This window comes from Python bivittatus, unplaced genomic scaffold, assembly GCF_059951505.1.
Source record: "Python bivittatus isolate LINGU-HERP-01145 unplaced genomic scaffold, Pbiv_v1 ctg000580_np1212, whole genome shotgun sequence".
Classification (NCBI taxonomy): domain Eukaryota; kingdom Metazoa; phylum Chordata; class Lepidosauria; order Squamata; family Pythonidae; genus Python; species Python bivittatus.
The window spans coordinates 1278162-1288029 of record NW_028277087.1 but is presented as its reverse complement, the minus strand read 5'-3'; the positions used below and the strand labels follow the sequence as shown (position 1 = coordinate 1288029).

Sequence of the window (9868 nt, the reverse complement as noted above, 5' to 3'; positions counted from 1 at the left end):
CCAATAAATTGTCCAGACTAAGAAAATACAGAGGACAGGTTTCACTCCATCCAATGGAATAGATGCCAGCACGCAGCCACGACGTTCAATGGATTAAATATTTACAAACTTTTTTTTTTTGCTCGTCCCACTCCCAATTAGATGTTGTTTGGTTTCGTTCAAGTGGTCCTGATGGAAGTGGGGAGATCGCAGGGTGATACACAGCAGAGAAAATATACTGAGAGAGAAATTTATGGGACTGGTTAAAAAAACAAAAAAAGAGGTGGGGGGGCAGTTGTACAAAGATTATACAGAGTTAAGATGGGGGGGGATAAAAAAAAATAGAAGCAACTCTTAGGAAACAGTTACTCATGACACCTACCCCCGCTGGACACGCTCTCGAGCGAGGAGGAGATGCTAACTTTAAAACAAGATAAATCGATCGATACGCGTAGGACTATACGTGTGTCACATACTGGTCGAGGAGTTGAGGGAGGGAGAGAAAAAAAGCTGGCATGGGAATCAAAAGATGATAATGTTGGAGGCCAGGAAGAGTTATCCCCATACGAAGTACAAGTACTGTCTTTTTATTTCTTTCTCTGCAACCCCCCTCCCCCCTCCCATTTATTCTTATTTTCCAGAGCTGGTGCCAGCACCGCCACATCCTTAGAAAGCTGGCAGGGCTCCGAATTCAGATGCCTCCCTCCCGCACAAAGGATAAGGGGAGAGAGACAGCTGGGCCCAGCAGCCATGTTTAATTTGTCGCTGATGCATTGTAGGAAATTCAAATGCAACCCCCCCCCAAGAATGCATTTCCTCAAGGCTACAACCCACAATGGTGGGCTTGGTGAAAAGTATTGTGAGGACTCCCCCCCTCCCCAATAAGTGCCATAGAAGAAATTGTGGGAGGTTTTAGGAGCAATTAGATTGCTGGCGGGGGGGGGGGGGCAGCCCTGGCTTTGCAATCCCTCCCCATCGCCAGCCACCCTTTTGCAGGGAAGGACGGAAGCAAGACTGGTACCCACGCCCAGGCGCAACCCCTGGGAGGGAAAAAGGAAAAACGAGCCTGCGGCGAGAAAAGCACAAAGAACAGTTTTAAACCGCCAGGAAGGGTCGAAACGTTGGAGAGCAACATCCAGGCGCCCCACAGGATGTAGGTCCCAAGGAGAACCGAATCGCCTCCCGCTTCAGTCCTGAATCTCTAAGGCACCAGGTTGGTGCTGCCTTTCCTGCAACGTAGCAGCGTTAGAATTAAGCCTGACCTCCCCAAACCACCCACCTTCCCCCAATGGGGGGCAGGAAAAACATTGGGGTGCTGTGGGCCAGGGAGGTGGGGGGCTTGCTCCCCCTTCGAACCCAGAAACGCAAGGCAGGGCCTCTTCCTCACCAAGGGGGAGCGGAGCCAAAGGCTGCCCCCTTTGCAAGAATCACCATCGACTGCTCTCCGAAAAGCGTTCGCAAATTGCAAGCCCCCCCAGATGGGAACTCTGGATGGGGGAGTCCCGATGCAGCAGATGGGGAAGCCGGGCAACTTTGTCCCCCCACATCATTCCCCAGCCATCTCCCCCATTGCTTTGACCTATACAACTCGATTCTGCTTCACTGTGTTAACAACACGGGGTCTGGCTTTTCGGGGCGGGGGGGGATCTAGGAATGGCTGGATCCTGCAGCCTTCTTACGCTAACAAGAGTGCGTTTTATTGATAGCTGTTTTTGTATCTGCAGCTTTGCAAAAGAAGCACTAGTTTGGGGGAAAAAAATAATTAAATGGGGTAGCCAGGAAGCCACCCACAAGTCTCCTTCTAAATTGTGGGGCAGCCCTTTCCAGAGATTGAGCTGGACCGGAATCAGCTGGAGCATTTCTGCTAATCCTTGTTCTGTGTTTCTCAACCTTGGCCACTTTAAGATGCGTGGACTTCAACTCCCAGAATTCCCCAGCCAGCCCTGCTGGCTGGGGAATTCTGGGAGTTGAAGTCCACGCATCTTAAAGTGGCCAAGTTGAGAAACGCAAGGGCCCCCGTCACTCCAGCTTCCCCTCCGAGCAATGGATGCAGCAGCTTTGCAGCGGGGCTCAGCACTTCAGCTCCCCCAACTCCCCAGTTTCTTTGGCAGAAGCCGGGACAGGCGAAAAGTGCTTCCCAGTCTCATCTGTAGTGTAGGCAGATGTGCTGAAATTAACCTGAACAGCTGGAAAGGCAGGAAGCCAGGAACGGACGCACCCGCTGAGGATCTGACACGGTGCACTGAAGCTGACTGCCGGGGTGGTGGTGGAAAGGGTTGAAGGATGCAGAGGGGGGTTCAACAGAATGCAAAGCTGGTGGAGCACAATTTCCACCCTGCACCGCTGGATTAAGGATCCAGGCACCCCACAAGCCCCTGGCCTCAACCAGGCATGGCTTGAAGGCAGCTCACCACACCCCAGTGCTGTGGAGGCTGGTGGGGCTTATGGGCCGTGCCCTGAGGAACGCAGTGCCCAAGCTGGACCACCGAGAGCCAAAACACGGATAACCAGGAACGCCTTCTGATCCAAGCCCTTCCCAGAGCCTCCCACCTGGGGCCCCTCGGAGAGGTCGGATGATGACAATTCCTAGAAAGCGGTTGGCGAGGCTGGCTAGGAATTCTGGGAATCGTAACCAGAGCGCTCTGGAAAGGCCCACTGAGGTCTAGCTGCTTTAGAAGCCCAAGGAGAGCCCGGACAGAGGAGAAGGGGCTCCTGACGGGCAGGCAGAACCGGCCTGTAGAAAGGCAGGCACGTTTTCTTATCAAAGGTGAGTGCCGCTTCACGCAGCGCCTGGAGCCAGTACACACACACACACACACACACACAGACAAAAAGTCTCCACAGACCTCTACTCTGCAAGTGAGCCACCTTCCCCGGTCCTGGCAGTGTTCAGAAACACACAAAAAACATAAGACTGAACCAAAGCTGGGCACAGAGCTCCCTAGGCTATGCCCAATGGAAGCAGCCCCCATGGCGCCACTTGTGTCCGCCCCAGCTGGAGCCCCTCTGTGCTTCTCAGACCCCACCCCACCCCACCCCAAGGGAGCTCCGTGGCCTCGCTGCAGCCCCTGGGGCCGCTCAGTCGCACCTTTTCCAAAAAGCCCCCCTGGAAGGGAAATTAGTGTCAGGTATCCCCATACACGGAATGTAAGGAAGGAAAGCTCCCCCCGCAGCCCCTGAATTGGGCCAGCAAGGAAGGGGGGAGGAGGAGGAGGAGGAGGAGGAGGAGGAGGACGGAGGAGCAACGGAGAAGGCAGCCGTTTCACTGAGGTAGTGGGACGAGGACTTCCACGTAGTTGAGTGGGAAGAAGCCCGACTGGCCGTTGATCATGCCTTCGTACCAGTTCTCGTCGATTTGGTTGGTCAGCGTGATGATGTCGCCTTCCTTGAAGCCCAGCTCGCCATCATTCTCCGGCTCAAAGTCGTACAGCGCCTTGCAGCAGGGCTGGTCCAGGTGTGGGGCTGGAGGGGCCGAGGAGGAAAGGTTAGCCAGCAGCTGCCCTTGGCCTCTCCGGAGCAGGTGCTCCACCGGGCCTCCAGGGTCACCCCTACTGCCCACAAGGCTGGAAGACACGTGGCCTTCGGCTGTCAAAGTGGACTGTGTGTGGGAATTGTAGTCCACCGAACGAGAGCAGTGCCGCTCACCCACCCTCGACTGACTCCCATTCGAACCAGAAAAGTCTGCTCTCTGGGGCCGGACATGGTCTAGCTGCAATTCCTGCACCACCAAACGGGGCTCTTTCCTTTCCAGCATTCGTTTCGTTTTTTTTCTCAAGGCAAGGGGCTCTAATCGTTCGGATGACCCACCCTTTGCTACCTCTGGGTTATTCCTTTTCTTTTACAGAGATCCAAATAACCCAAGGCAGAGGTGGCACCACCCACCTTTCTGCGGTCAGGGGAGGTCTAGTTGGGAAATGCCTTTCTGAACAGGCTCCCTCCACTGTGTTCGACTGCCCGGTTTACTGCCAGGGTTGCAAACCGGTGGGGTGGCAAGCAGGCTATTTGAGGGATGTAGGAAGCTCTCTTTTTTTCCAATTTATCTGCCCCTCTAGGACAAGGCAGTCCTAGGGACTCCCCAAAATCTCAGGCAGAGAGAGGGGGAGATCCAGATCTTAGACGCTGATGACATCACCTAGCCTGATAATGGAATATCTGTAGGAAAATAACCCAGTTCAGAGAAACCCCAGAACCCAGCTGTTCAAACCTGAGCTATGATTCTCCAATGTTGCAACTGCCTCTTTTACAGCCATATGAACTAGAAACATGAGTCTTAGAAAGAGGCCTGAGCTTTGGCTAAGATCCATGTACCCAACAAGTGGAAAGCAGAACATGGATAGCCCCAGTTCCAGTTATATGCAGCAGTGAATGGAACAGAGGAGGAGGGGAAAGCGAGGGTGGGGGTGTCATGCCCCATGCAGGAAGGGGGGAACGGAGGGGAGAGGAGAGGAGGAGAAAACGCAAAGCGGTGGGGGCGGCACTCACAAAAAATCCTGCTGGGGGTCCGGGACGGTTTTTCAGATCGGAAAGAGGAGGAAGCTGCTCCCAAAAAGGAAAAAAACAAACATGGAATAAAATAAAAACAGACGTGCACACACACAAACAGCCGTTTCAACGAAAGGATCTCTCTACGTGACGTTAAAAACAAACATAGGGAGGAGGAGAACAGTCAAGGAGGCGGCACAGAGGAGTAGCAACGGGACCTTCAACATCAGGGCGCTTGTCAAAGCAGCAGATATGAGGCACATGTGGGAAAGAGAGGCTCGGGGACCCCTCTTTCCCCGCTCCAACCCCACAAATGTGAAGATTTCCGTAACCCACGAGGATTTGGGATGTGGGGCCACCCCTGAGTGGGGGTCCTTTGGTGCAGGAAGCAAGGGGATTCTCAGCCTCCGTCCCTGAGGCTCGGGATCGCTGCCTCGGTAGCTCCGGCTGCAAAGGAGGCTGGCCAGGGAGGCATGGCTGCGGCTGACGAATATCCAGCGAGGGAATGATTCTTCCCCACCCAGAAGAAAAGCAACGTAGCCAAGCTATGAAATGTGCTGCTGAAAATGGGAAGAAGACAAATGCTGCGTGGGGAGGGTTGAAATGGGGGGGGGGTTCTTAGCCCTGAGGAAAGGGTCCCCCCTCTTCCTGAGGAAGCCGGCTGCCAGGAGGGGCAAAGGATGGGGCTCACCTCCTTAAAGAATAGGGGGATATCCCAGAGGGGGAGCTGGGGGGCATCTAGCCCCACCCCTTGCTCAAGGCAGGGAATTCAGAGCCGAGGAACTCTGTTTTAGAAGACATCCAGCCAAGAAAAGGCCTCCTTCTGCAGGAGGATTTGCTGAAAGGCTCCTGGGGTTAAGGCAGCCTTCTGAACATTCATCCCAAACCCAGCCCTCTTAACAGCGCGTCCCTCTCGGAGGAGCAGCAGCGAACAGGACTGGGCTTTTCCGAGCGAAAGGCATGCCTCCAATTCACGGATGCTCCCCAGAAGTGCAGGGGAGCCACCCCCCCAAGTCTTTTAGAAGTCCGACCAGCAGCAGCAATAACTTCAAAAGGGGTCCTGCTAAGCTGGGGGGGGAGCAATCAACAGGAGGGGAAGAAGGCCCCTTTTCTCCAACGCCTTTTGGTCATTGCAGCAAGCTCTCGGTGCATCTGACTGGCCCTTACCAGAGACTTTGGGAGCCGGGTTGCAGGAAAAGCCACCGTTGGACTGGTCACCGCTCTCTCCAAATTCGTAGGATTCCCTGGGCTTCGGTTTATATTCTCGCTTGGGGCGTGAAGAAGCGTCTCGCACTCTGGAAACAGGAAGAACAACAGGCTATCGGCCGGTTGGTGACCAACTTTCCCTTCACTGCCCAATTAAACCAACTGACCTACTTTAAGCCATGAAGCAAGTAGGGTCAAGAAATTAAGGTGGTTTGTTTTTTAAAAAATGCAAGGACTTAACCACAACACAGGTGGTAGGGAGCAGCTTTGGTTAGATGAGGTGCTCTCCAGAGGGGTGGAGGACAACTCCCATCACGCTCGCACCACCATCACCGGGCTTCGGCAGGCATCATTCAAGACATCTGGAGAGTTAATTCAGAATTTTCCTTTACAAGCTGATATTTTAATTTTTGTAGGGCTGCTTCCCAGAAATGATTTTTAAAAAAATCTATTTCCATAATTGAAATAGGACTTTAAAATGCATGAAAGTAAGTACATTAGGGTAGTTGTTTCTGTTGTATGCAAATTTAGCCAGGGCTGTCCACAGGAAAGGGTCACGTAAGTCCACAGGGCAGTCAGAACCAGGCAATCGAAGCCCCACGCTTTTCATGTGCTTCACAGCACACGTCACAAAGAGGCAGCGCTTTCATCCCGGGGTTCTGGTTGCCACCTTGACTTCCTTGACCCTCTCCCCCCGCAGACACTCCTCGGTTTAGCTGAATAGCTATAACTTATTACAAGTAAAAGGCCCCTTTCCTCACCCAGGGCCCCCAAATGCTGGGCTACAGTTCCCGCTAGCCTTAGCCAGGATGGCCAGCAGTGGAAACAATGGGACTCGTAATCCAACAACGCAAGGAAACCTTCGATTAGTAAACACCAGAGTGGACTGATCAGAGGTTCTGTTTTAAATCTCAAAATAGACGCCATTAAATCCAATTAAAATGTGGCTGAATGGATCTCCCTCACTAAGTGGTAGCATCGATCTGACTTTATCTGCGTTCAAAAGCTTAATGGGATTGGATGGGAGACCACCAGAGAATTCCAGGTTAGACTGGGAAATTAGGAAAAAAAAAACATTCCCAAAGAAGGCAGTGCCAAGCCACTTCCATTCTATTGTCAGGAAAACGACATGGCTGCACCCATGAAGTCCCCAGAAGTGTCCAATTTGATTTTTGACAAGTGGCATCACCTACTCACCTGAGCTGACCTCAAAAAAATCTTTAGTAGGGTTAGACCCAGTTACTGTTTGGATGGGAGACCACCAGGGAGTCCGTGGGAGATAATTCAATGGAAACTTACTTGAAGGAATTCTAGGTCTCGATTCAATGTGCACTCTGCTGTTTGGACACCGGGAGGCACCACCCACATATGGGTGGGGCTTGAAGGGAACCAATCAGTGCAAGAGCTTCCGAGATCCCCTTGTTTTCCTGGTGGCTACCCAGGACTTCTCTTCCCAGGTCCTGTTTCCGTGACATTTGCTCGCTATATATTGGACCCAACAACTGCAAAACGCTTCTGTTTTTGTTTCCGGGAGAGTCACGGGCCCCTGCTCAAATGCCCTCACCCAGCTGACCTGCGTTTCAGTTTCTCCGCCAACTCGTCCAGAATCTGCACGGCTTGCCTGTGGTAGTCCAGCTGGGCATCCACCAGAGCCGAAAGCTGGCTGACTTGCTCAATCTGCAGCAAAGCCAAGGGAGAAGGCACAGGTTCCTATTTCACGGACAGTTTCAGACACCGCTTGTTGAACAAGCCATAGCTGATCTTTTCACTTCTATTGCGCCCTTGGTCCTCTCCAAATGGGACAGGGCCTTTTGGTTTTCCCAGATACCAGAACACCCACATCATAATTAAGAGCTTTTTTCTCATTTGGGCCTGGCTCTGGTCAACAGACTGCAACCAGGCGGATCTTTGGAATCAGACGATGTAAACTTTAAAAAAAAGCAAGCACTAAAAAGCTTTTTTTTATGGGCCCCTATGAAGCTGATTTCAAATAGATGAATTATTGCCTGTGGCTCTAAATGCGTAGAAGCTATTATTATACATCACGGACCTGTATGTTTAAATGCACCTTCTGTTAAAGGTATGATTAATATTAACCATTAAGAATTGTTTCTATTGTTATTTTATTCCAGGTCTGTACTGGGCTTAGTTATAAGCCCCTAATAAATAAAACAATGACTAGTAATATATGAGACTATTAGACCCTAAACCATGGTTTAAAATACTGGCTAAGTTCACACATCCATCTTCAGCCCGAAGCAAGCGGCTTTATGCCTTAGTTCCATGTCCTTAATATAGCCCCAGGTATCACCTTACAAGCTAGTATCTTAAGCCATGATGTCATCATGGACCTGGTTGGAGTTAAACTACGATGCGATTTGTTTGGGGCTTAGCATAATGTGTGAACCCAGCCCATCGATTTGCTAATCTTGGTCTTTTTAGCTTTATGTTGCGGAGAACCAGGCTCCTGTGGCTTGTTTGGCAAAACAGGGCTGAGAACATCCTGGCTTGGTGAGATGTCGGATCACCCCTAATGAGCGATTGGGGCAACCCGTTCTCCCTGGCAGCGGTGGGAGGAGCAGCCCCTGACTTCACGGGGTGGTCACCAGGGAGAACGCCACAAAGGTGGCATAACCCCCCCCCCCACACACACACACACCCAATTGGTGCTAAAGAAAGAACATGCTGGTTTCAAATTGGCCCCAAACGTTATTGCTTAAGGAAGGGAAGAGTTAATAGGAGCACTTAAACATCATGTGTCACTATTGTAAGATTTGCCTGTTTGCAAAGCTGAAACTCATTAAAAAACAAAAACAAAACAACGATGGTATTTCCCAAGCAGCTTTTTTTGCAACATTTAGGAGTCACTTCACATCATTTTAATGATCTGCCTGGAAGTTAAATGCCACACTCCTTATTAAATTCCAGTTCTACTATTACTACTATTATTCATCTAATAATAATAATTTAAAAATGCCTTCCCCTTTTGCAAAGGGTGATTTTTGTACGCCTCAGGGCTGAGCGAAAAACAAGCACTTGGGATGAGGGAACTGAAGATCAAGTTTTTTCATTAATGCAGGTCAAGGGCTAACGAATCAAGGCTTGATCTAGGATTGATGACCTTCTTTAAAATAGGGCACAATCCTTATGTGTCACTGTTATAAGATTTCCACGTGAGACAACCTACACTTCCATTTTTTCCCCCTCTTGGTCGCGAGGCACACTTACGTCGGTCTCGAGGAGGTTGTGCATACTGGTCTCGGCCACTTCCTTGGACTCTTCAAACTTTTCCAGAGCTTGTCGCAGCTCTTCGTCGGGAATTTTCCCTTGGCGTTTCTTTTTGTAGTCAAAATCCAAGCGTCGCCCTTCTAACTTTTTCAGATGGTGCTTTTGGGGTGGGCAGGGAGAAAAACAGGAGTAAATTGTCACAAAAGTGTAGAGAAGGGGTACGCTTGGCTTTTCCAAGTGAAACTACTTTTTAATGAAACCTCTTCCCCCAGTTAGCCGGTTATTAACAAGCATCGGTTACACTGGAGGGTATTCGCCTGCATTGGTTGCATAAGGAGGCCATTCTGCAAATGAGGTCATTTGGGTCAATCAATGGCATCTGCATAATAATGTCATTATGTAAATGCTGCAAATGCCCTCCACTGCGTAAAGGTGTCATGATATAAATGCCAAAGGTGAGGCCATTCCCCTTATACAAATGACATGAATTATTTGTATCACAATGATGTCGTAACCCATAACTGCCGGGAGTGCTCAAATACTTGGAGGAACAAGACTGCTAGCAAGTTGGAGGGGCCCTGAAACTTTAAGATAAGCTGTTCCATAACATGGAAAACCCCACCAAGAAGGAATGTCTCTAAGTCCCCATCCCTTTCACACCATGTGGAGATGGGCGTATTCTGGTCCTGAAGACCCATGGATCTGAGTCATGCTACTGCCTCTCTCCTTAACCCTCTCTTTGTTTCTCCTAAGATTTGTTTCCTCCTTATTTATTTATATTTAGGTGTTGCCAAAATGACTCTGGGCAGCTCACAATATCGAGATAAAAACACAATACAATATAAACAAACTAGATAGCATCTGACCATCAATTCATGACATGTGCAGAATTACATTCAACAAGGCGGTCCCACCCACCCTACTCCAAGGCCTGGGAGAACAGCCAGCTTTCAAGGCCTTCCAGTATGCCATC

The 9868-nt window shown here is 50.4% G+C and overlaps 1 protein-coding gene across 2 annotated transcripts in view; it reads right to left on the bottom strand.

Annotated features, from left to right (window-relative positions):
* Positions 1–163: 163 nt before the first annotated feature.
* Positions 164–9868, bottom strand: part of SH3GL1 (SH3 domain containing GRB2 like 1, endophilin A2) — a 51638-nt gene continuing 41933 nt past the window's right edge. The window contains exons 6-10 of one of the 2 annotated variants that reach the window (XM_007431234.4): positions 8896–9054; positions 7241–7344; positions 5629–5756; positions 4462–4515; positions 164–3441 (exon numbers count right to left, since the gene is read on the bottom strand). In XM_007431234.4, the coding sequence (XP_007431296.1) occupies positions 3242–3441; positions 4462–4515; positions 5629–5756; positions 7241–7344; positions 8896–9054 (645 nt within the window). In that variant the 3' untranslated portion in view covers positions 164–3241. The remainder of the gene's footprint in view (positions 3442–4461; positions 4516–5628; positions 5757–7240; positions 7345–8895; positions 9055–9868) is intronic. The other variant, XM_007431235.4, reaches the window with a different exon arrangement.